This window comes from Salmo trutta, chromosome 38 (genome assembly GCF_901001165.1).
Source record: "Salmo trutta chromosome 38, fSalTru1.1, whole genome shotgun sequence".
In the NCBI taxonomy this organism is placed as follows: domain Eukaryota; kingdom Metazoa; phylum Chordata; class Actinopteri; order Salmoniformes; family Salmonidae; genus Salmo; species Salmo trutta.
The window spans coordinates 31,998,693-32,026,456 of record NC_042994.1 but is presented as its reverse complement, the minus strand read 5'-3'; the positions used below and the strand labels follow the sequence as shown (position 1 = coordinate 32,026,456).

At 43.7% G+C, this 27,764-nt stretch overlaps 1 protein-coding gene and 1 pseudogene across 1 annotated transcript; both read right to left on the bottom strand.

Annotated features, from left to right (window-relative positions):
- Positions 1 to 27,557, bottom strand: LOC115177675 (gastrula zinc finger protein XlCGF17.1-like). Its single transcript, XM_029738623.1, has 4 exons — positions 27,528 to 27,557; positions 27,218 to 27,401; positions 3,874 to 3,996; positions 1 to 882 (listed from the first exon to the last, which is right to left on the bottom strand). The coding sequence occupies exons 1-4, from the start codon at positions 27,528 to 27,530 to the stop codon at positions 137 to 139; spliced, it is 1,056 nt and encodes a 351-aa protein (XP_029594483.1). The 5' UTR covers positions 27,531 to 27,557; the 3' UTR covers positions 1 to 136.
- Positions 18,871 to 19,280, bottom strand: LOC115177699 (histone H3.3-like; annotated as a pseudogene).
- Positions 27,558 to 27,764: the final 207 nt, after the last annotated feature.

Below are 27,764 nucleotides of genomic sequence, written 5' to 3'. Positions count from 1 at the left end.
ACATTCTCAGTCAACAATATAAGACAATGGGAGCACTCAGTATGTTATCTGGTTCATTTTAACAAAATGTGATGTGAAATATCAATTTACCCACTAGGAGAAGAAATGAACTCAATGTGATGTGAAATATATCAATTTACAAACTAGGGTAAGACTTCTTCCCTCCTGCGTGGATTCTCACATGACTTTTAAGTGACCGTGATGAGGAATAGGTCTTCCCACAGTCTGAGCATTGGTAAGGCTTTTCTCCTGTGTGGATTCTCTCGTGCACTTTCAGGTGTGCTAACTGGGTAAAACTTTTTCCGCACTGGGAGCAGCGATGAGGCTTGTCTCCTGTGTGTGTCCTCTCATGTCTTTTCAGGTTCCCTAACTCTGTAAAACCCTTTCCACACTGGGAGCAGTGGAAAGGCTTTTCTCCTGAGTGTATTCTTTTATGTTTTTTCAGGTTCCCTAACCGTGTAAAACTCCTTTCACACTGGGAACAGTGGAAAGTCTTATCACCTGTGTGTTTCCTCTCATGTCTTTTCAAGCTTGTTAACAAGGAAAAACAATTTTCACACTGGGAGCATTGGAAAAGCATATCTCTTGTGTGGATCCTCTCATGTCTTTTCAGGCTCGCTAACAAGGAAAAACTCTTTCCACACAGAGAGCATTGGTAAGGCTTCTCCCCTGTGTGCATTCTCTCATGTGCTTTCAGGTGCCCTAACTCAGTAAAACTCTTTCCACACTGGGAACATTGAAAAGGCTTCTCTCCTGTGTGCAATCTCCTATGCACGTTCAGGGACCCTAACCGGGTAAAACTCTTTCCACAGTGGGAACAGTGGTGCCGTCTTGCTGATTTGTACGTCTCTGGCTCTGGTTCCTCTGAGTCTGGTCTTTCTCCTGCCAAAGACAGAGTATTTATTTAAGTAGAGAGACCTGAATGAAACCTCCACGTGACAAAACTGACTTCCTATGAAGTTTAATCCAAATCAGGGCCAGTGTTCAAACATTTAATAATTTAAACAATTATTTGTTTTTATAAACAACTGTAGAGCTCCTTGTGGTTCAGTTGGTAGAACATGGTGCTTGCAATGCCACAGGTCCTGAGTTCGATTCCCATTGGGGCCACCCATATGTTATAATGTATGCGCGCATGACTAAGTTGCTTTAGATAAAAGTGTCATAGCAGATATTACACAGTATATTATCGCCAACTCTAATCTGGCGCTCATGGAATGTCATGTTTTTAGGCTGAGCAGAGCTCTATAATAACAGATATTGAGGACTACTGTATTTAAATCAATGTCATAGATTTGATCCATTGGTAATACTGTTTTGTTGGTGGCCCACTCTTTGATGGTAAACATCTTACACTGTGGCTTTAAAGGGATACTGCGAGATTCTGGTACCTCGCACATTGACTCAACTGTGTGGAAATCAGTTAATTGAAATGAATTCATTAGGCCCTAATATATGGATTTCTTATGACTGGGCAGGGGCGCAGCCATGGGTGGGCCTGGGAGGGCATAGGCCCACCCACTGGGGAGCCAGGAAACATAGGAACCAAGCTGGAGTTATCAGTGTAGTCCTGTTATCGCCTGGGAAAAAAACCTTTAGGCTTCTAACATAACTGTCAATTTACCAAGCTGCTTCCCAGTGATGCGAGCCTACCAGACGAGCTAAATGCCTTTTATGCTCGCTTTGAGGCAAGCAACACTGAAGCATGCATGAGAGCACCAGCTGTTCCGGACGACTGTGTGATCACGCTCTCCGACGCCGATGTGAGCAAGACTTTTAAACAGGTCAACATTCACATGGCCGCGAGGCCAGACAGATTATCAGGACGTGTACTCAGCGCATGCGTGGACCACCTGGCAAGGGTTTTACTGAAATGTTCAACATCTCCCTGACTGAGTCTGTAATACCTACATGTTTCAAGCAGACCACCATAGTCCCCGTTCCCAAGAAAGCGAAGGTAACCTGCCTAAATGACTACCGCTCAGTACCACTCACGTCTGTAGCCATGCTGATCCGCAACACAGGGGCCCCTCTAAAACAGAAAATTAACTAAATTCAATTCATATCAATCAACAAAGAGATTAGAATATGTTGAAGGCTAGCTGTATTGGGTGCAAATGACTGAACGGCTCATTTTTGTGTCTACGTCTGCAGGTATACAGACGAGGAGGCATACAAAGGTATGCCAATATGCAGATCACATTTACCATCCTCCTTCCTAACCTCTTCAATGAATATCCCATAGGCCTCTATATTATGGACAAGGTACAGTACAAATCAAATGTTTGGACACACCTACTCATTCAAGAGTTTTAAATTGTAACCATACTCTACATTGTAGAATAATAGTGAAGTCATCAAAACTATGAAAAAACAAGTGTTAAACAAATAAAAATATATTTTAGATTCTTCAAAGTAGCCACCCTTTGCCTTGATGACAGCTTTGCACACTCTTGGCATTCTCTCAACCAGCTTCATGAGGTAGTCACCTGGAATGCATTTCAAATAACAGGTGTGCCTTGTTAAAAGTTAATTTGGGAAATTTCTTAATGCGTTTGAGCCAATCAGTTGTGTTGTGACAAGTTAGGGGTGGTTTACAGAAGATAGCCCTATTTGGTAAAAGACCAAGTCCATATTATGGCAAGAACAGCTCAAATAAGCAAAGAGAAACGACAGTCCATCATTACTTTAAGACATGAAGATGAGTCAATCCGGAACATTTCAACAACTTAAAGGAAAAGAGAAAAAAATCTGAACAATTCTCAGTCAAAAACAACAGTCAGAACAAAGCCTCTGTATTCTCTCATGTGATTTCAGGTCCTCTAACACTACACATCCCATTCAAATAAGAAAAGCTTGATGATGAGTTGGTTATTTGAATCAGCTGTGCATTGGGCACAAACCAAAACCTGCACCCAGAAAACAAATCCACAAACACAATCCTTTATAAAACATGCAGGAGGGAAAACACTGGAAAGTCAATACACAAGACACATTCAGTCTCTGGACACAATCCTTTATAATACATGCAGGAGAGAAAACACTGGAAAGTCAAGAAACATTCAGAGTCGCTGGGGCCTACTGTCCCACCATGTATTGGACCTTCATCTGTCCTATGTCCTACTGTTCAGGAGCGTACATCTGTCCTATGTCCCACTGTTCAGCAGCCTACATCCTTACCTCCTGTGTGTATTCTCTCATGTCTTCTCATGTGACCTAACTGGCTAAAACTCTTTTCACACTGGGAGCAGTGGTAGGGCTTCTCTCCTGTGTGTATTCTCTCATGCTGTTTCAGTTTTCCTTTCTGATTAAAACTCTTTCCACACTGGGAGCAGTGATGAGGCTTCTCTCCTGTGTGTGTCCTCTCATGTCTTCTCAGGTCAGCTAACCAGGCAAAACTCTTTTCACATTGGGAGCAGTGGTAGGACTTCTCCCCTGTGTGTATTCTCGCATGCTTTTTCAGTTGTCCTTTCAGGTTAAAACTCTTTCCACACTGGGAGCATTGGAAAGGTGTATCTCGCTTCTCCCCTGTGTGTATTCTCTCATGTATTTTCAGGATCACTAACAACGAAAAATTCTTCCCACACTGGGAGCATTGGAAAGGTTTATCTCGCTTCTCTCCTGTGTGTATTCTCTCATGCTCTTTCAGGTATTCTTTCCGGTTAAAACTTTTTCCACACTGGGAGCAGTGATGAGGCTTTTCCCCTGTGTGTATTCTCTCATGTATTTTTAGGCTCCCTAACTGAGTAAATCTCTTTCCACACTGGGAGCAGTGATGAGGCTTCTCTCCTGTGTGTGTCCTCTCATGTCTTTTCAGGCACCCTGATGAGGAAAAACTTTTTACACACTGGGAGCATTGGAAAGGTTTATCACCTGTGTGTGTCCTCTCATGTCTTCTCAGGTCCCCTAACTGGTTAAACCCTTTCCCACAGTGGGAGCAGTTGTGTCGTCTTGCTGGTTTGGACGTCTCTGGTTCCTCTGAGTCTGGTCTTTCTCCTGCCAAAGACAGAGTGTTTATTTAAATAGAGACCTGAATGAAACCTCCACAACTCTCTTGCTAGGAGGTTGAATCCAAATCAGATCCCTCAACCTGAGGCCAGTTTACAAAAAAAATCTAATTTAAAAAGAATATTGGTGTAATTTGAAAAACAAAAGATGTAGAGTTCCAACTAGAATCTTGCTCTCATGGAATGTCATGTTACAGGGTGAGCAGAGCTCTATAATAATAGATAATGTCATGTTACAGGCTGAGCAGAGCTCTATAATAATAATGTCATGTGTCAGGCTGAGCAGAGCTCTATAATAATAGATAATGTCATGTTTATAGGCTGAGCAGAGCTCTATAATAATAGATAATGTCATGTTACAGGCTGAGCAGAGCTCTATAATAATAGATAATGTCATGTTTTTAGGCTGAGCAGAGCTCTATAATAATAGATAATGTCATGTTACAGGCTGAACAGAGCTCTATAATAATAGATAATGTCATGTTTTAAGGCTGAACAGAGTTCTGTAGTAATAGATAATGTCATGTCTTTAGGCTGAACAGAGCTCTATAATAATAATGTCATGTTACAGGCTGAGCAGAGCTCTATAATAATAGATAATGTCATGTTTTTAGGCTGAGCAGAGCTCTATAATAATAGATAATGTCATGTTACAGGCTGAGCAGAGGACTACAATAATAGATAATGTCATGTTTTTTGGCTGAGCAGAGCTCTATAATAATAGATATTGAGGACTGCAGTATTTCAATCAATGTCATAGGCTGCATTTGATCCATTGGTAATAATGTTTTGTTGGTGGCCCACTCTTTGATGGTAAACATCTTACACTGTGGCTTTAAAGGGATACTGCGAGATTCTGGTACCTCGTGTTAGCACATTGACTCACCTGTGTGGAAGCACCTGCTTTCAATATATACTGAACAAAAATATAAACGCAACATGTAACAATTTCAAATATTTTACAGATTTACAGTTCATAGAAGGAAATCAGTCAATTTAAATAAATTCATTAGGCCATAATCTATGGATTTCACATGACTGGGCAGGGGTGCAGCCATGGGTGGGCCTGGGAGGGCATAGGCCCACCCACTGGGGAGCCAGGCCCTGACAATCAGAATGAGTTTTTCCCCGGAGGTTACTCTACAACCAGTCGAGCTACCAAAAACAGCCCATTCAGCAACCCGCTCAGGTCAGCGGTGCCCATTTGTCCCTCCCGGATAAATACGACGGCACCCCATTTTAAATGCCGTGGCTTCCTATTTCAGTGCTCCCTCTACTTTACGCACCGGATGGGAGCTCCCACCACCGAGATGTCCAAGGTTGCCACGGTTATTTCTCTGCTGACTGTGCGGGCGTTTGGAATGTGCCACGGCAGTCTGGGAGAGAGGAGAGGAGGAGCTAGATTCATATGGAGGGGTTCATGGCTCTGTTTTAAATGTATCTTCGATCCTCCACCGGAGGGCAGAGAGGGATTACATCCAAGAGGGGCTCCAACAAGGTTTCATCCGCACGTCCACTTCTCCTGCGTCGGCTGGTTTCTTCTTCATGGCCAAGAAGGATGGAGGGTTACGTCCACGCATTGATTACAGAGGACTCAATGAAATCACCACGAAGTATCGGTACCCTCTTCCGTTGGTGCTGGCAGCCATCGAACAGCTCCGCGGGGCCCGGTTCTTTACCAAACTGGACCTGCGGAGTTCTTACAATCTCATCCGCATCCAGGAGGGGGGATCAGTGGAAGACTGCGTTTAGCACAATGTCTGGCCACTACGAGTACTTGGTGATGCCATTTGGCTTAGCCAATGCTCCGTCAGTGTTCCAGGCATTCGTTAACGAGGTGTTCAGGGACATGCTCGGACACCAGGTGGTCGTGTATATCGATGACATCCTGGTCTACTCAGCTACCCTGGAGGATCACATCACTCACGTTCGGGCAGTCCTGCAACGCCTCCTGGCTAACCACCTGTTCGCCAAGGCTGAGAAGTGCCAACTTCATCAGAGGGCTGTCTCCTTCTTAGGCTACCAAATAAGCCCGCAGGGAGTGAGGATGGACGACAAGAAGGTAGATGCGGTCAGGTCATGGCCAGTCCCAACCACCATAAAGGGGTTACAATGGTTTTTGGGGTTTGCCAACTTCTGCCACCGTTTCATTAGGAACTTCAGCTCCATCGCCGCTCCTCTCACCTCTCTCCTCAAAGTTGGTTCCCGTAGGTTTGTGTGGAGCCCAGCAGCCAACGAGGCCTTCTGTCTACTCAAGGGACGTTTCACCTACACCCCATTGCTCAAACACCCAGATCCCACGATACCCTTTGTGGTGGTGGTGGACGTTTCAGAGGTAAGCGTGGGGGGTAGTTCTGTCTCAACGACAGGGTAATCCACAGAAATTACGTTTCAGAGGTGGGCGTGGGGGGTAGTTCTGTCTCAACAACAGGGTAATCCACAGAAATTACGTTTCAGAGGTGGGCGTGGGGGGTAGTTCTGTCTCAACAACAGGGTAATCCACAGAAATTACGTTTCAGAGGTGGGCGTGGGGGGTAGTTCTGTCTCAACAACAGGGTAATCCACAGAAATTACATTTCAGAGGTGGGCGTGGGGGGTAGTTCTGTCTCAACAACAGGGTAATCCACAGAAATTACATTTCAGAGGTGGGCGTGGGGGGTAGTTCTGTCTCAACAACAGGGTAATACACAGAAATTACATTTCAGAGGTGGGCGTGGGGGGTAGTTCTGTCTGAACAACAGGGTAATCCACAGAAATTACATTTCAGAGGTGGGCGTGGGGGGTAGTTCTGTCTCAACAACAGGGTAATCCACAGAAATTACATTTCAGAGGTGGGCGTGGGGGGTAGTTCTGTCTCAACAACAGGGTAATCCACAGAAATTACATTTCAGAGGTGGGCGTGGGGGGTAGTTCTGTCTCAACAACAGGGTAATCCACAGAAATTACATTTCAGAGGTGGGCGTGGGGGGTAGTTCTGTTTCAACAACAGGGTAATCCACAGAAATTACATTTCAGAGGTGGGCGTGGGGGGTAGTTCTGTCTCAACAACAGGGTAATCCACAGAAACTACATTTCAGAGGTGGGCGTGGGGGGTAGTTCTGTCTCAACAACAGGGTAATCCACAGAAATTGTACCCATGTGCATTTTACTCTAAGAAACTGTCCACTGCAGAGAGGAATTACGACGTCAGTGATTGTGAGCTCCTGGCGATGAAGTTGGCAATAGAGGAGTGGAGACACTGGCTGGAGGGCGCCAAGGAACCATTCGTCATCCTCACCGATTACCGACTTCTTTATTTCTATTGGAAGGATTTAATCATTTGCAATTATGTCTACTTATGATAAGGTAAAAGGTTTATGTTTCTGTCTCCATATGATAAATATATCCAATGCAAAAAACATATACATTTAAATGGTATTAACATTAATTTCCAAATATTTCCGGTACTTCCCATATATTCCCACGGAAAGTTTCCACCTCTGAATATTCCCCAAAATGTGCAACATAAGGTGGGATACATGGCCGATATCTAAGTCTATTGCGCTGTTGATGTATTTAATTTATATTGAGCTCATTGTACAAATTTCACATATAAATATTTACTCAAGGTGATTGATTTTTTGTAAGAATTTGTATTTACCAAATACAAGCCGGGCATCCTTTTCCCTAAATTATTCAGTTGTGCGGTTTTCATTTCTCCCTACTGCTCCAGTAGAGAAACTAACTGGTCCAATAGAGTTTAAGCTTCAGCATACAGTAGCCCATGGTGGTAAGCAATTGTTACATCAGCGTGTGACCTCATCCCTCTAGCCAGAGCCCTTAGACGTTAGTGTCTGACTTCATCCCTCCAGCCAGCTAACACTACCCAGAGCCCTTAGACGTTAGCATCTGACATCATCCCTCTAGCCAGAGCCCTTAGACGTTAGTGCCTGACTTCATCCCTCCAGCCAGCTAACACTACCCAGACCCCTTAGACGTTAGCATCTGACATCATCCCTCTACCCAGAGCCCTTAGACGTTAGTGTCTGACTTCATCCCTCCAGCCAGCTAATACTACCCAGAGCCCTTAGACGTTAGTGCCTGACTTCATCCCTCCAGCCAGCTAATACTACCCAGAGCCCTTAGACGTTAGTGTCTGACTTCATCCCTCCAGCCAGCTAATACTACCCAGAGCCCTTAGACGTTAGTGTCTGACTTCATCCCTCCAGCCAGCTAATACTACCCAGAGCCCTTAGACGTTAGTGTCTGACTTCATCCCTCCAGCCAGCTAATACTACCCAGAGCCCTTAGACGTTAGTGTCTGACTTCATCCCTCCAGCCAGCTAATACTACCCAGAGCCCTTAGACGTTAGCATCTGACATCATCCCTCTAGCCAGAGCCCTTAGACGTTAGTGTCTGACTTCATCCCTCCAGCCAGCTAACACTACCCAGAGCCCTTAGACGTTAGCATCAGACATCATCCCTCTAGCCAGAGCCCTTAGACGTTAGTGTCTGACTTCATCCCTCCAGCCAGCCAATACTACCCAGAGCCCTTAGACGTTAGCATCTGACATCATCCCTCTAGCCAGAGCCCTTAGACGTTAGTGTCTGACTTCATCCCTCCAGCCAGCTAACACTACCCAGAGCCCTTAGACGTTAGCATCTGACATCATCCCTCTAGCCAGAGCCCTTAGACGTTAGTGTCTGACTTCATCCAACCAGCCAGCTAATACTACCCAGACCCCTAGACGGTACTACAATACTAAAATTCCCTGCATGGTCAATCCAACGGCTGATTGGCCGTGCAGCATTTACGCTACAGAAGTCAGAGCATTCATACTTCTTGCGCTTCGCCAAGCAGCGCAGAGCTGTTGTGAAGGAAGTTGTCGAGGAAGTGAGTTTTTGTGTTAATCCAGGACCTCCCGCCCTCACCTACCGTCAACCAATCATGTCAATGTGGAGCTATATGGAGCCCTCCTCATTGGGTACGGAGCTCAGTTTGTCTTCTGGATGTTTTACGTGCCAGTGAGTTACTTGCACAAGGGATAATTAGTAATCAGGTAGGCCTATTTTATGACGTTTCCACCAGATCAGAGCAGGACATTTTTCCCTTTCATGATGAGTGGTTTTCCAAAGGGAGAGAGCTGAAAAGATTCCTTAAATAGGCTACGTTGAGGAACTGTTATCATTTTCAATGGATGTTAATAAAAACAGACCTTGTTAACTTGCTGTTTGAGGCGAAGAAAAAAAATGACTTTGAGAAGCTCCGCAGTTATGGTGAGTTAAGACAATCAGAAATAGTATCAGACCCCCAAATGTGCACATTTATAGGCCTACATTTGCGCGCAGGCCAGGTAGCCTACAGGCCTACTTCTATGTGTAATCAGGCCAGGTAGCCTACAGGCCTACTTCTATGTGTAATCAGGCCAGGTAGCCTACAGGCCTACTTCTATGTGTAATCAGGCCAGGTAGCCTACAGGCCTACTTCTATGTGTAATCAGGCCAGGTAGCCTACAGGCCTACTTCTATGTGTAATCAGGCCAGGTAGCCTACAGGCCTACTTCTATGTGTAATCAGGCCAGGTAGCCTTACAGGCCTACTTCTATGTATAATCAGGCCAGGTAGCCTACAGGCCTACTTCTATGTGTAATCAGGCCAGGTAGCCTTACAGGCCTACTTCTATGTGTAATCAGGCCAGGTAGCCTACAGGCCTACTTCTATGTATAATCAGGCCAGGTAGCCTTACAGGCCTACTTCTATGTGTAATCAGGCCAGGTAGCCTACAGGCCTACTTCTATGTGTAATCAGGCCAGGTAGCCTACAGGCCTACTTCTATGTATAATCAGGCCAGGTATTTTACAGGCCTACTTCTATGTATAATCAGGCCAGGTATTTTACAGGCCTACTTCTATGTGTAATCAGGCGAGTGTCCTTACTCAAGATTGACAGGAGCGCTCCAAATAAAACTCGTAAATGCAATGAAATAAACCCTAACTTTTTTTTCACAAGTGTAGCCTAGATAGTGCTCTCTGCAAACAACGTGTCCATGACAATGGTAAGACTGTAATAACATAGTGAATGCATTAAAAGAAATTACCGTAACCAAACATATATTGTATATTAGACATTATGGTAATTACGGTAAATGTACTACTGGTGACACTACTGTGACATCATTGTAATTCATTGTAATGAGAGGGATAATATTAATACTGTGCATGCAAGTATCTCTTGGCTAAGAGTTGAGGAGAGACTGACTGCATCACTTCTTCTTTTTATTAGAAACAATGTGTTGAAAATCCCAAATTGTTTTCATAGTCAACTTACACACAGCTCTGACACACACACTTTTCCCGCCAGACATGCCACCAAGGGTCTTTTCATAGTCCCCGAATCCAGAACAAATTCAAGAAAGCGTACAGTATTATATAGAGCCATTATTGCATGGAACTTCCTTCCATCTCATATTGCTCAAATAAACAGCAAACCTGGATTTAAAAAAACAGATAAAGCAACACCTCACGGCCCAACGCCTCTCCCCTATTTGACCTAGATAGTTTGTGTGTATGCATTGATATGGAGACTACGTGTGCCTTTTTAAAAATGTATGTACAGTTGAAGTCGGAAGTTTATATACACTTATGTTGGAGTCATTAAAACTCGTTTTTCAACCACTCCACACATTTCTTGTTAACAAACTATAGTTTTGGCAAGTCAGTTAGGACATCTACTTTGTGCATGACACAATTGTTTACAGACAGATTATTTCACTTATAATTCACTGTATCACAATTCCAGTGGGTCAGAAGTTTACATACACTAAGTTGACTGCGCCTTTAAACAGCTTGGAAAAATCCAGAAAATGTCGTCATGGCTTTAGAAGCTGTGATAGGCTAATTAACATCATTTGAGTCAATTGGAGGTGTACCTGTGGATGGATTTCAAGGCCTACCTTCAAACGCAGTGCCTCTTTTCTTGACATCATGGGAAAATCAAAAGAAATCAGCCAAGACCTCAGAAAACAAATTGTAGACCTCCACAAGTCTGGTTCATCCTTGGGAGCAATTTCCAAATGCCTGAAGGTACCACGTTCATCTGTACAAACAATAGTATACAAGTTTTAACACCATGGGACCACGCAGCCGTCATACCGCTCAGGAAGGAGACGCGTTCTGTCTCCTAGAGATGAACGTACTTTGGTGCGAAAAGTGCAAATCAATCCCAGAACAACAGCAAAGGACCTTGTGAAGATGCTGGAGGAAACAGATACAAAAGTATCTATATTCACAGTAAAACGAGTCCTATATCGACATAACCTGAAAGGCCGCTCAGCAAGGAAGAAGCCACTGCTCCAAATCCGCCATAAAAAAGCCAGACCACAGTTTGCAACTGCACATGGGGACAAAGATCATACTTTTTGGAGAAATGTCCTCTGGTCTGATGAAACAAAAATAGAACTGTTTGGCCATAATGACCATTGTTATGTTTGGAGGAAAAAGGGGGAGGCTTGCAAGCCGAAGAACACCATCCCAACCGTGAAGCACGGGTGTGGCAGCATCATGTTGTGAGGGTGCTTTGCTGCAGGAGGGACTGGTGCACTTCACAAAATAGATGGCAACATGAGGAAGGGAAATTATGTGGATATATTGAAGCAACATCTCAAGACTTCAGTCAAGAAGTTAAAGCTTGATTGCAAATGGGTCTTCCAAATGGACAATGACCCCCAAGCATACTTCCAAAGTTGTGGCAAAATGGCTTAAGGACAACAAAGTCAAGGTATTGGAGTGACCATCACAAAGCCCTGACCTCAAAACTATAAAACATTTCTGGGCAGAACTGAAAAAGCGTGTGCGAGCAAGGAGGCCTACAAACCTGACTCAGTTACACCAGCTCTGTCATTTAAAGGCAATGCTACCAAATACTAATTGAGTGTATGTAAACTTTTGTGATGTGATGAAAGAAATAAAAGCTGAAATAAATCATTCTCTCTACTATTATTCTGACATTTCACATTCATAAAATAAAGTGGTGATCCTAACTGACCTAAGACAGGACATTTTTACTAGGATTAAATGTCAGGAATTGTGAAAAACTGAGTTTAAATGTATTTGGCTAAGGTGTATGTAAACTTCCGACTTCAACTGTACATGACGTAATGAAGCCATGTAAAATGTTGCGCTACACGTGCAACACAGCATTCCTAACCTAGCCCACAATGTCTGCTGTGTGGATTAGGCAGTCAACAAGTTGAGCAGTCATTTGAAAGAGTAAGAACATTTCAGCGAGACAACTCAAAGGCGAAATCCATTAAAGCCAAGATAATGGAATTCATTGCCCTTGACAAGCAACTGTTCTCTGCCGTGGTTTATGTTGGCTTTCGCCGACTGGTCGAGCACCGGTACACACTACCAAGTGCGCTATTTTTCAGATGTTGCCCTACCGGAGTTACACAGCAATAGCGTCACTGCTATTAGCTTCACCACATACATACTATGGAACGCCGTTTGTGTCTTTGCGTGTCAAAAAAGATACAGTAGCACTGTCAAAGCTGTACAAAAAAGTCTGCAAACACCGGACACGAACAATGTGTTTACAATAATAAAACATAATTTGTTCGATCGCAACTTCTGGGGTAGCTAGCTTTAGCTTGGTACCTCACTAGCAACAATACAACCAGCCTGAAAACAATGACCAGTATAAAACTGCAGTCATTTTCATTATTCTTAGCAATTATTTAGGAATCCTTGTGAGTAAGTATTAGCTAGGTTGCCACTTGTTGTTCGCCTATTGAAATTGAACTTTAGTTCATGAAAATAAATAACGTTAGCTAGCCAGCTACTTAACCCTGTTGCCCAAAGCTAACGTTATAAGCAGCCAGCTAACTTCATCTGGCTAGTGAGGTTCAACCGTACCGGGTTATATGTTGTGAAGCTAGCCACAATAAGGATTAGGCACAATAGTGGACTTTGCGGATTGCCTTCAAAATAAAAGTATGTCATTGACAGTGATGCAAATGAATACAAAAAGTAGAATTATGCCATACTTTAATTTTAAAGGCTAACCGCAAAGTCCACTATTGCGGCTAATCCTTATTGTGGCTAGCTTCACATAGATGGGTCCAACCACCATTAATCACATAAGAACTGTCTTATAAATGGGGGTTATTTTAGATGATGACACCTAGCTATATAGTTAGCAAGCTAACATTATAGCTACTGAAACAGATTGTCGTTTTGCTATGTTTTTGGGGATGAACATTGTTTGCATCCATGAGCTAGCTAGCTTTTTTTTATGACCAGCACTGTAGGTGCGCGAGACAACTTTACCAGGATCATAGCATACGTATCGATGAATCGTTGTGACATATGAAATACGAGTGATAGTGTAATCAATGTGTAATAACTATGTGACGTGCAGTCATATTCAGGTCCTGGTTGGTCAACAAGCTTATTTGACACGTCAAATAGTGTTATTTGATATGCAAAGACCCAAACGGCGTTCCATAGTATGAGAAATCCTGGTTGAGAATGAAACGACTGAACAAATGAACAACGAAACAGAAGTGAAAGAAATGGGTTTTGATTATGTTTTACTGGTAATGGGGACATACGTAAATGCCAGCAAAATAACTTTTTGGTCAGTGTGGTGTGTGTGTGTGTGTGTGTGTGTGTGTGTGTGTGTGTGTGTGTGTGTGTGTGTGTGTGTGTGTGTGTGTGTGTGTGTGTGTGTGTGTGCAACCTTTATTTAACTAGGCAAGTCAGTTAAGAACAAATTCTTATTCACAATGACCGCCTACCATGGCCAATCTCGGACGACGCTGGGCCAATTGTGCACCACCCTATTGGACTCCCAATCACGACCGGATGTGATACAGCCTGGATTCGAACCAGGGACTGTAGTGATGCCTCTTGCACTGAGATGCAGTGTCTTAGACCATCTGCACTGAGCTAAAGGCTAGAGCTGCCGCTTTCAATGAGCGGGACACTAATCCGGAAGCTTATGAGAAATCCTGCTATGTCCTCACACAAACCATCAAACAGGCAAAGCATCAATAAAAGACTAAGATTGAATCCTACTACACCAGCTCTGGTGCTCGTCGGATGTGGCAGGGCTTGCAAACTATTACAGACTACAAAGGGAAACCCAGCCGCGAGCTGCCCAATGACATGAGCCTACCAGACGAGCTAAATGCCTTTTATGCTCGCTTTGAGGAAAGCAACACTGAAGCATGCATGAGCGCACCAGCTGTTCCTGGATGACTGTGTGATCACGCTCTCCGTAGCCGATGTGAGCAAGACCTCTAAATAGGTCAACATTCACAAGGCTGCTGGGCCAGACGGATTACCACGAAGTGTACTCGGCGCATGCGCGGACAAACTGGCAAGTGTCTTCACCTCTCCCTGACAGAGTCTGTAATAGCTACATGTTTCAAGCAGACCACCATGGTCCCTGCGCCCAAGAAAGCGAAGGTAACCTGCCTAAATGTCAACCACTCCATAGCACTCACGTCGGTAACCATGAAGTGCTTTGAAAGGCTGGTCATGGCTCACATCAACAGCATCCTCCCGGATACCCTAGACCCACTCCAATTTGCATACCGGCCCAACAGATCCAGATTACGCAATCTCAATTGCATTCCACACTGCCCTTTCCCTCCTGGACAAAAGGAACACCTATGTGAGAATGCTGTTCATTGGCTACAGCTCAGCGTTCAACACCATAGTGCCCACAAAGCTCATCACTAAGCAAAGGACCATGTGACTAAACACTTCCCTCTGCAACTGGATCCTGGACTTCCTGATGGGCCGCCCCCACGTGGTGAGGGTAGGTAACAACACATCTGCTGCGCTGATCCTGAACAACACATCTGCCACGCTGATCCTCAACACGGGGGCCTCTCAGGGGTGTGTGCTTAGTCCCCTCCTGTACTCCCTGTTCACCCACGACTGCATGGCCAAGCACAACTCCAACACCATCATTAAGTTTGCTGACGACACAACAGTGGTAGGCCTGATCACCGACAACGATGAGACAGCCTATATGGAGGAGGTCAGAGACCTGGCTGTGTGGTCCCAGGACAACAACCTCTCCCTCAATGTGAGCAAGACAAAGGAGCTGATTGTGGACTACAGGAAAAGGAGGCCAGAACAGGCCCCCATTAACATCGACGGGGCTGTAGTGGAGCGGGTTGAGAGCTTCAAGTTCCTTGGTGTCCACATCACCAACAAACTAACATGGTCCAAACACACCAAGACAGTTGTGAAGAGGGCACGACAACACCTATTCCCCCTCAGGAAGCTGAAAAGATTTGGCATGGGTTCTCAGATCCTCAAAAGGTTCTACAGCTGCCCCATCGAGAGCATCCTGACTGGTTGCATCACTGCCTTTTATGGCAACTGCTCTGTATCCGACCGTAAGGCGCTACAGAAGGTAGTGTGTAGGGCCCAGTACATCACTGGCACCAAGCTTCCTGCCATCCAGGACCTCTATACTAGGCAGTGTCAGAGGAAGGCCCAAAACATTGTCAAAGACTCCAGTCACCCAAGTCATAGACTGTTCTCTCTGCTACTGCACGGCAAGCGGTACCGAAGCGCCAGGTCTACGTCCAAAGGGCTTCTTGGCAGCTTCTACCCCAAGGCCATAAGACTGCTGAACAATTAATCAAACGGAAACCCAGACTATTTACATTGACACCCCCCTTTGTTTTTACACTGCTGGTGCTCACTGTTTGTCTATGCATAGTCACTTTGCCCCTACCCACATGTACAAATTGCCTGGACTGGCCTCTGCCCCCGCACATTGACTCGATGCCGGTGCCCCCTGTATATAGCCTTGTTATTGTTCTTTTTTACACCGTTTTCTCCCCAATTTCCTGGTATCCAATTGGTAGTTACAGTGTTGTCTCATCGCTGCAACTCCCATACGGACTCGGGAGAGGCGAAGGTCGAGTGCCGTGCATCCTCCTTGTGTTACTTTTAATTTTATTTTTTACTTTCGTTTATTTACTTCATTGTTTAAGGGCTTGTAAGTAAGCATTTCACGGTAAGGTCTACACCTTTTGGAATTTGCACGTGACAAATAATATTTGATTTGATTCCGTCTGCGTTGTTCGCTGCTAAAGCATAGGGGGGGCGGGGCAAAGTTTGGGGTAAGTTTGTGGTAGGGTATATACAATTAATTTAAAAGTAAAAAATGCATGTCCCTTTAACAAGTCATGTGTATAACTTCAGTAGAATGCTCCTTTAAAACCACACACACATTAGTCCAATTTGTAAGTCGCTCTGGATAAGAGCGTCTGCTAAATGACGTAAATGTAAAAAACGTAAATGTAGTTTAACAAGGGTGGTTTGTGCCCCTGTTTTTAAGCCAATACTCACTGGTGTTAATCAGATCTTCTGTCTCCTCCTCCTCTCCTTCCTCCTTCTCTTTTATTGAGAGAGCCTCCTCCTCCTCCTCTCTAAAAGGTTCTTCTTCTTCTTTCACTGTAACATCCTCTTCTTCTTCTTTCAATGAGATAACCTCTTCCTCCTTTTTAATTCTTAAAGGTTCTAGCTCCTCTTCCTCCTTTTTGATTCTGAAAGCTTCTACCTCCTCTTCTTCCACTGTGACAGCCTCTATCCCCTCTTCCCGTTTCACTGCAAAAGGTTCTTTCTCTTCTTTAACTGTAACATCCTCCTCTTTCAATGTGAGCACCTCCTCTTCCCGTTTCACTGCAAAAGGTTCTTTCTCTTCTTTCAATATGATAGCCTCCTCTTCCTCCTGTTTAATTCTAAAAACGTCTTTATCTCCTTTCATTGTAATATACTCATGTTCTTCTTTCACGACAAAGTTCAGCCCCAGAGATTCTTTCTCTGTGCAACAGATCTCTTCTTCTTTAGCAGGGGTGGAGTATCTAAGTGTGCTCATGGTCCGGGGATGTTAGCTAGCGACTAGCCTAGTGCTAGGTTCAGAAATAACCTTAACACATTTGCAAATGTAACAAGTAAATTATGTTCATTTAACCAGTAGATACTTAACCAAATGTGTGTTTAAAACACTGAGATGAATATACACAAAAATAGCAAAAGATTCAATATTAAGTTTTATGTTGACTAGCGAGATGGTTGAATCAGTAACCGTGTTGTTATTGAAGTGTCCTTTCCCGTCCACTAGATTAGACGTCACGCAAGAGGCCTCAACTGAAAGACTTAAGTCGCCATCTGCTGACTGGAGTGAGAAACGAAGATAAGACAAATATTCACTACATTTTTTATTCTGTCGTAAGTCATTGCAAAAAACACATTTACCAAAAATGCATGTACCAATCACAGATTGCCTCTATAAAAATTCCTACAGTACTGAACCACACATTAGTTCAACAAGTGAAATTCCTACAGTACTGAACCACACATTAGTTCAACAAGTGAAATTCCTACAGTACTGAACCACACATTAGTTCAACAAGTGCAGAATTTGTGCCCCTGTTTTTATGACGCATCTCACTGGTGTTAATCTTCCTCTCCTCCTCCTCCTCTTTCACTCCAAAAGGTTCTTCCTCTTCTTTCACTATAACATCCTCCTCTTCTTTCAATGTGACAGCCTCCTCTTCCTCCTTTTCCATTCTGAAAGCTTCTATCTCCTCCTCTTCCTCCTTTTTCATTCTGAAAGCTTCTATCTCCTCCTCTTCCTCCTTTTCCATTCTGAAAGCTTCTATCTCCTCCTCTTCCTCCTTTTTCATTCTGAAAGCTTCTATCTCCTCCTCTTCCTCCTTTTTCATTCTGAAAGCGTCCTCTCCTTTCAATATTCGGTAGCACTTCATTTGAATGTCTGTTTTAGTACACTGCAATTACATATGTAATTACACTGTAACAAATATTGTAATAAATTACAATAATTCCTAGTTACTCTGTAATAGTAACATCTAACTGGTGGTAATTGCTGTCTGTAATTACAGGGGTGTAACAATGAATGCTTGTTACCATGCTTATTACGAATGTTAAAGTTTCCGCTAGCATCCCAACGCACGTTGTAATCATCTGATCAATACATGGAGTTTTTGCCACCAAGGATTGTGACCCGTCTTCAACGGTCACATGAGACGGGAATGATGGAATGGCGATTTTCACAAAGCAATTGACAGACTCCCAACGGGGCCTTCAAACAACACTTTATACAACAGGGAACATTTCTACATTGTACTGTTTGGTGATTTCATTTGATGCTTTTTTTGATGTTACATTACAAGAGCAATTGGATTCTCAAAAAGCACAACGTGCACCACTTGGGGACCCGAGGACCGAGTTTGGGAAACGCTGGGCTGAAGATCAAATACCGATAGGGAGCCACTATGAGGTGCTCACGCGTTGGCAGTACCCGCGTTTAACCACTAGATGGCCTCCGTGCTCCATGGGAAAGTTTTCCCCTCAGCATGAGTCTCTCAGCAGCACTGCAATATGGGACTTTCAAAGTCAACACTATTATTGGGACTCTTTGCCAGATGGCTATTACTATCACTCAATTCCTGCTAGTGTATTTTCCCCTCCTTTGTAAACATTTGACTGTTCTACTATAGGCATACTAATATACATCTAATCACATTCTCGTGGTCACATCCCTCTCTTTAGCAGATAATATTGAAGCTAGAAATCCGCCAAGTAAAACGTGCAATACGCAGCTTTCATTTCTATTTGACCTTTATTTAACTAGTCAAGTCAGTTAAGAACCAACTCTTATTTACAATCACGGCCGGTTGTGATACAGCCTGGAATCGAACCACGGTCTGTAGTGACTCGAGAGCAGGGAACACGACGTGTTCGTCAACAACATACATGGTGGGAAATGTAGAGGGACGTGTAGAAATGGAACAAGTGTGCCCTTTTGACGGAAATATGGGAGGTGGCTCTTAGGGATTTTGGAGATCAGGTCATCGTTTAAGCGCGCTCTCCGCGAATACGGCGGGCCAGCTGGATGTCCTTGGGCATGATGGTCACCCTCTTGGCGTGGATGGCGCACAGGTTGGTGTCCTCGAACAGGCAGGCCTCGCTAGACTCCTGCAGGGCCATCACGGCAGAACTCTGGAAGCGCAGGTCAGTCTTGAAGTCCTGGGCAATTTCTCTCACCAGGCGCTGCAAGGGCAGTTTGCGGATCAGCAGCTCAGTGGACTTCTGGTAACGACGGATTTCTCTCAAAGCCACGGTGCCGGGCATGTAACGGTGAGGCTTCTTCACGCCGCCGGGGCGCTCTTGCGCGCAGCCTTTGTGGCGAGCTGCTTCGCCACCGGTGGATTTGCGAGCGGTTTACTTGGTTCTGGCCATGGCGCTTCCTTCTTCCACAGTCGAAGTATAGCCGCCAAATGCCTATGTGAAGTTTATAAAGCCAGCAGCGACGTCTGCTGATTGGACGCCATCTCTGCACCACCCTGATTGGCCCGTTGCGGAGGCCTCCTCCGCCGGCCATTGGACGGGAGGCCCGGCCCCTCCGTGCCGCCCCAAAATGCAACCCCCAACTTTGCAATAAAGGGCTCTGAAGTCTGATGCCCAAATCCCAACGGCAAAAAAACGGGTTCACAAAAGGTTCACATCATAAAATACTTTAAATTGTTAAATCATTTAACAGTGCGTTTGACAATGGGTCAATTACTTTAACCATCAAATAAATATTTTTAAACACATGAATGAAAAGTTATGTTTAAAATTGTGAGCTAGTCATTCGTGCTCGCCAAAATGTAAGTCTATGAAGCTTGGTTGAATAACGGAACTTAAAAGATGAAGTGTTACCTAATATTCGCCTGATATTAAAATGGAGTCGCTAGAGAATTTCCAAAATAAGGAGGAAAAAAATATATATATATTATATCTTATTTTTTTAATCTCAAAATCTGTGTAATGTGGGTAACCTTAATCTAAATGAAATTGATTCAAATCTAAAAGATCCAACCAGAGGGCCCTTAGATCAAAGGGAAAAGGCCTGACCGGTGCACTTGAATCATTCTCACTGTGAATGACTAGGCCTGCTACGCTATGAAACCACACACTATTGAATCATTCTCACTGTGAATGACTAGGCCCACTATGCTATGAAACCACACACTATTGAATCATTCCCACTGTGAATGACTAGGCCCACTACGCTATGAAACCACACACTATTGAATCATTCTCACTGTGAATGACTATGTCTGCTACGCTATGAAACCACACACTACTGCAGAGACTTTGACATTACCGGCCGCAATTGATATGGTGAAAACAATGTGTTGGGAGGCAGAGGCACAGAAACTCACACCAATACTTTTATCAGAGAACACTGGTAAACAAATAATTTATGTTATTGCTAGCAATCAAGAGGAAACTGACTGAACGAGTCCAAAACTCCCCAGTTTACGCTCTCCAAATGGATGTTAGCTGTCAAGGCCGAGATGCCCATGCGTTTACTTTTTTGTTCCCTGTACATGTCGGGGGATTCTATTTGCGAGGACATATTGTTCTGTCTCACGATTCCCAAGCATGAAACGGGACAAAGGGGATGTTCAGTGTGCTGCATGGCTATATTGATGGGGAAAAAAACAGATTCCCCATAGGGATCGAATGGTGGACTTCTGCACAAATGGGGGCTTCATCTATGGAGGGACGGTGGGTAGGCCTCTGCACTCTTGTTATGTTTCTCCCTCTGCCATATGGACGCATTGTACGATACACAGAGAGTAACTGGCGGGGAAAAGAGCTGAGCACAGAACTCTGAGATACACTGCAGCAGGTAACTTCCATTGTAAACTACATTAAACCACATCCACTGAGCACGTGTGCCTGTTCGCAAACTGTGTGGAGATACAGCCCAGAATCGTCCGGGTTTGGCAGGTGTAGGCCGTCATTGTAAATAAGAATTCGTTCTTAACTGACTTGCCTAGTTAAATAAAAAAACAAATCTAACATGTTTGTATTCCTAGCTCCAACAGTGATATCTAACATGTTTATGTTCCTAGCTCCAACAGTGATATCTAACATGTCTATGTTCCTAGCTCCAACAGTGATATCTAACATGTTTATGTTCCTAGCTCCAACAGTGATATCTAACATGTCTATGTTCCTAGCTCCAACAGTGATATCTAACATGTTTATGTTCCTAGCTCCAACAGTGATATCTAACATGCTTTGTGTTCCTAGCTCCAACAGTGATATCTAACATGCTTTGTGTTCCTAGCTCCAACAGTGATATCTAACATGCTTTGTGTTCCTAGCTCCAACAGTGATATCTAACATGCTTTGTGTTCCTAGCTCCAACAGTGATATCTAACATGCTTTGTGTTCCTAGCTCCAACAGTGATATCTAACATGCTTTGTGTTCCTAGCTCCAACAGTGATATCTAACATGCTGTGTGTTCCTGAAAAGTCAGATCCACTCCATATATAATTAGGACCTGGCCTGGAGCAGCCAGGTTGATGTCATGACCAGGGCCCCTGTAACCAAAGCAGACCAACTGGGCATCTACAATCGGCTACGTATCAAATCAAATCACATTTTATTGGTCCATACACATATTAAGCAGATGTTATTGGTCACATACACATTTTGGAGCAGATGTTATTGGTCACATACACATTTTGGAGCAGATGTTATTGGTCACATACACATTTAGCAGATGTTATTGTGGGTGTAGCGAAATGCTTGTGTTCCTAACTCCAAACAGTAGTATCTAACAATTCACAACAATATACACAAATCGAAAAGTAAAAAAAAAAAAAAATTAATAAATATATAAATATTAGGACGAGTAATGTCGGAGTGGCATTGACTAAAATACAGTAGAATAGAAGACAGTATATATACATATGAGATGAGTAAAGCAGTATGTAAACATTGTTCAAGAGACCAGTGTAAGACCAGTTCCGAAGTATGCTGTCACGGCCTGTCACCCAAGCATACCATGGTCACATCCTGACCTCACTCAAACCCTGACCGTTCAAGCTGGAGCGTGTCCAGAAGAGAGCCCTGCAGCAGAATAATTCTAGGCCGGTCGTAACTGTACACCAGCTACCAGGAAGCCCTCATGTCAGAACAGGAGCAGATCTGCCTGACATTTGTTAAATCCCTGAAGAACTCCTAGATTACAGACTGGCTCCCTCCAACCAGAGAAGAAACTGAACACTCTCTCTCTCCGTGACACCAAACAGGCCACTATCAGACTCTCCCGTTCCGTACTTCACTAAAAACCGGATCGATTCAAATGGCACACACCACATAGCCCAGAGCCTTAGAAATGCCTTCCTAAGAACTCTAAAGATGATGGACTGTATTTTCTCAAGCTGTCAACCAAAAAACCTTGTCGTTGTTTTGTATTAAAAAAAGTGTTTTTCTAGTTTAGGATGTTACTATTTGATAATTATATATGATTGATGTTATGATTGTAGATTGGTGTACAATTCAGTCTGACTGTGAGGAAGAAAGGAAAAGCTACTACTACCACTACTACTGCTGCTACCACTACTACTACTACCACTACTACTACCACCACTACTACCACCACTACTGCTGCTACCACTACAGCCACTACTACTACTACCACTACTGCTGCTGCTACCACTACAGCCACTACTACTACCACTACAGCCACTACTACCACCACTACTGCTGCTACCACTACAGCCACTACTACTACCACTACTACTGCTGCTACCACTACAGCCACTACTACCACCACTACTGCTGCTACCACTACAGCCACTACTACCACCACTACTGCTGCTACCACTACAGCCACTACTACTACCACTACTGCTGCTACCACTACAGCCACTACTACTACCACTACTGCTGCTACCACTACAGCCACTACTACTACCACTACTGCTGCTACCACTATTGCTGCTACAGCTACCACTACTGCTGCTGCTACCACTACAGCCACTACTACTACTACCACTACTGCTGCTACCACTAGCCACTACTACTACCACTACTGCTGCTGCTACCACTACAGCCACTACTACTACCACCACTACTGCTGCTACCACTACAGCCACTACTACCACCACTACTGCTGCTACCACTATTGCTGCTACAGCTACCACTACTGCTGCTGCTACCACTACAGCCACTACTACTACCACTACTGCTGCTACAGCTATTGCTGCTACAGCTACCACTACTGCTGCTGCTACCACTACAGCCACTACTACTACCACCACTACTGCTGCTACCACTACAGCCACTACTACCACCACTACTGCTGCTACCACTATTGCTGTTACAGCTACCACTACTGCTGCTGCTACCACTACAGCCACTACTACTACCACTACTGCTGCTACAGCTATTGCTGCTACAGCTACCACTACTGCTGCTGCTACCACTACAGCCACTACTACTACCACCACTACTGCTGCTACCACTACAGCCACTACTACCACCACTACTGCTGCTACCACTATTGCTGCTACAGCTACCACTACTGCTGCTGCTACCACTACAGCCCCTACTACTACCACCACTACTGCTGCTACCACTACAGCCACTACTACTACCACTACTGCTGCTACCACTACAGCCACTACTACTACCACTACTGCTGCTGCTACCACTACTGCTGCTACAGCTACCACTGCTACAGCTACCACTACTGCTGCTACAGCTACTACTACTGCTGCTACAGCTACTACTACTGCTGCTACAGCTACTACAGCTACAGCTACAGCTGCTGCTACTACTACAGATGCTGCTACAGCTACTACTACAGCTACTGCTACAGCTGCTACTACTACAGCTGCTGCTACTACAGCTGCTGCTACTACAGCTGCTGCTACTACAGCTGCTGCTACTACAGCTGCTGCTGCTACTACTACAGCTGCTACTACTAGAGACAGACATGATTAACAGACTACTACTTCTACTACGGAACATAAGTGGTTGTATCCACATTTCATGCCTCATGGCGTCAATTAATCAATATTCAGACTATAGGCCTATAAAACAAAGTCTGTAATAGTAATAAAAAAAACGTCACTGTCATATATTACCGTAAAATGTAGTCTGAAGATGGGGGAAATGTGGTGGAAGAACCTAGACCATTTGAAATTCAAGAAAGCCATTTTGTGTGACTACTACTGTATACACCACCTGGAAAAACACATACATTTGAAATGTAACTGAATATTACCATACGTTGTTCCACGTTTGAGATCAGTCCTCATTTAACAATGCTTAACTATGTATAAAGGCCATTGAAGCATACCTAAAGTAATGTATATGATATTATCTAGATCAGTAAAAATACTTTGCAAAATGTCATTCTAAATGTGACATTGTAGGTACGACCCTCTTGACTTCTCAACCGCCTGGTAGAGCTCTGTAACTTGATTGGAAAAATATTATTGGGAGTTCTTATTTGACTTGGTAGTAAGAGGAATTTAAGGTTAAATAATTGTTTTAACATGTTTTTCAAGTAGAAACAGAGGGTAACATTTTTGTTGTTGTTGTTGAGTATACTTTCTACAATTTGATTTAATGTGGCATAAACAAAAACACATTTTCAGTCAAAAATATGAGATAAGGGCGGGAGCACTGTGTGTGTTCTCTCATGAAGACTAAGTGCATGTGACGTGAAATATGCCTTTCCACACTGGGAGCAGTGGTAAGGCATCTTCCCTGTGTGTGTTACCTCATGGTCTGTCAGGTGCCTAAACTGGGTAAATATCATTCCACACTGGGAGCAGCGGAAAAGCTTCCCCCCTGTATGGCATTTCTCATGCACTTTCAGGTTCCCTAAATTCTTAAAAGTCTTTTCACAATGAGAACAGTGGAAAAGCCTCTTTACTTCTGTGTGAGTTCTCTCATGTGATTCCAGGTTCCCTAACTGGATAAATCTCTTTCCGCACTGAGAGCAGTGATAAGGCTTCTCCCCTGTGTGTATTTTCGTATGTGCTTTCAGGCTCCCTGAATGGGTGAATCGCTTTCCACACAGGGAGCAGTGGTATGGCTTCTCTCCTGTATGTGTCCTCCCGTGCGTTTTCAGGTTCCCTAAATGGTTAAAACTCTTTCCACACTGGGAGCAGTGGTGTCGTCCTGCTGGTTTGGACGTCGCTGGGTCTGGATCCCCTGAAGGACACTTACCACTGTCAGCGTGAGAGTCTGATCTCTCTCCTGTCAAAGACAGTGTTTAGTTAGACAGACATGTATGAAGTCCACATGATGAAACTTCCTATTAAGTCTTTGTATGAGGTTTAATATAGATCCCTCAGAGCAGAGTGGCTGTAGAGTACTGTAGGCTAATAAAAATCCTATTGAACTTTACATGTTGTTGTGCTGTTATTTGACATCCTAATCTGATCTAGATTTATGATATCCTTATTTCATCTAGACATCCTTATTGAACAAAATGACATCCGAATCCAATCCGATCTACTTCTTAGGAGTTGTAAGGGAATTTATCAAATCTGATCTAGCTCTATTAACATCCTTATTGATCTCCACATCCACATCTGATATGGGGTTAGCAGGGCATCAACGGAATGTGGATGTCATAGATTCAATTAGGTTGGTTTCAATTATTGACTTTGGAAGTAAATCCAAATTCAATATATGACATCAAAATTGGTAAATAAACAGACACAGAAAGTTTAAATAGAATATTGATTTATTATTTTTTATATTATTTTGCTTTTAACTCAGCTAGGTGAACCGGACAAGTGTGCTCGCACATGCCGTTAGGGATAGGCCCCCTTTTTTCTCCACTCCCTGCCTGAATGACGGGCCCAAAGTAAACTGCCAGTAGCTCAGGCCCTGAAGCCAGGATATGCATATAATTGGTACCATTGGAAAGAAAGCACTTTGAAGTTTGTAGAAATGCTAAAATAATGTAGGAGAATATAACACAATAGATCTGGTAGGAGAAAATCCAAAGAAAAAAAACGGATTTTTTTTTCTTTTTCTGGAAAGACCATCCTCTTAGAAATGCAAGAGAAATGTCGTATTGTAAAATAGCTTCCTGATGCAATTCCTATGGATTCCACAGGGTGTCAACAGTACATCCTGTACAAAAACAAACTCACTTCCTTGACAACAGCTCTGCACTGCTCCACAAAGCGCAAGAAGTATGAATGCCCTGACTTCTGAAGAGGCCGTATCAGCGTAAATGCTGTATGGTCAATGCAGACGTCAGATTAACCATGCAGCGCCCAGACGCACAATTCACCTCTCTCCCGCCAATTTGACAGAATTTATGATTGGCTTAACGCACCACCACTATTGACCTGTGGAGCTTCTCAACGTAATGTTTTCTTCACCTAAAACAGCAAGCAAACAAAGTCTGTTTTTACATCCATTGAGAATTACAATAGTTCCTCAATGTATATGAAAAATCTTTACAGCCCTCTCCCTTTTGATTAACCACTCAGCGTGAAAGGGAAACATGTAACGCTCTGATCCAGAGGAAACGTCATAAAATGGGCCTACCTACTTGTCATCAGTGCTTGACTTGGACTGAAATAGGTTCCGGTACTCATTTTTGGTGCTGGTACTGTTTATATTTAGGTGCAGGAGCACCACTATACTTCTTAGCTAATATTCTATTAGAGGAACATTTGAGGTGTCGCTACTCAGCTCCAGTGAGCTCTTGCCCAAGTCAAGCACTGCTTCTTATCCCTTGTGCAAATAGCCTACAGCTGTGTCGGTCCTGAGCTCACTGGTGCAGGGAAACTCTGAGGGTCCAGAATATGTTATACAATGTTACTAGGTTGCTAGCACAAGCTTCGGGCCAGACCATGTTAATAGTTGATACAATGTTTCAAGTTGGTTGCAGACAGGCGATGCATAGTCAATGTGATTTATAGGATATTTATTTTTATCAGGATATTTTCTACCTGCAGGCTGCAATGTTTTTATTTGTTGGCTTTATGTAGACTATTTTTACATAGTTGGAAACAGAAGATACTTTTTAGGTTTTTATCATTTTCATTTAGATAGAATTTTGATTAAACACATGACAATGATTTTGAGATATGAAGTCGTTATTATAAATGAAATTCAAATGTTCCACGAAAATGTGCATATGAAAACCATAACTGGCACGCAGATCAGTAGAAATTGTAAGATAAATTGGCATTCCACATAAGTAAGGCAGAATGGTGTATATATATGGAAAAATACACGTAAAAAAATTTATCGACCAAGATTTGTATTAGTCGGGGACAGCCCTACTGGGAACAGATACTAGTGGGCAGATCTATTTTATTTGTTCAAACTAAACTACAGCACTTACTTTGATGAGTCAAATCTGATCCTTTCTTCTCTTCTCCTCCTCTCACAGTTCCACTCAGCCCCGTTGTTTTCCTGCAGTCCACCAGCAGCACAGACAACCTCTTCATACCCAGCAGTAAGGTGCTACCGGGAGAGGCACGACACGGGGACTCCGGGAGGGAGGAAGGGGGCGGGCTAGCGTTGTCCTGGTGACCATGAAGAAGGGACACAGAGACATCTCATTATGGATGCTGATGTCATAAAGTGCTTTACAGAAACCCAGCCCAGACCCCGATTGAGCAAGCTGTATGCTAGACCAGACCAAGCTGTACCATCTGGTGTTCTGATCTGGAGAGACTCTTCTCTGCCTCGTCAGCATCAGGATGTTGTTGAGGCTCCCCAGAGGATCCACAATAGTCATGTCTCTCTCCTGTGTTAAAGAGAACATCAAACAGATGGTAAACGTATTACTTTTTATTGCAATCATAGATGGTAGGGAATTCGATTTGATAGGTCCTCAACTCGCAGCTCAGACACAACACTTGAGTCAGGATAAAGTGGGGTAAGCC

Coding starts and splice junctions, on each gene's coding strand:
- LOC115177675 (XM_029738623.1), bottom strand. Junction 3,997..27,217: donor ATCAGATTTGACTCATCAAA/GTAAGTGCTGTA, acceptor TGTCTTTGGCAG/GAGAAAGACCAGACTCAGAG. Junction 883..3,873: donor ACATGAGAGGACACACACAG/GTGATAAACCTT, acceptor TGTCTTTGGCAG/GAGAAAGACCAGACTCAGAG.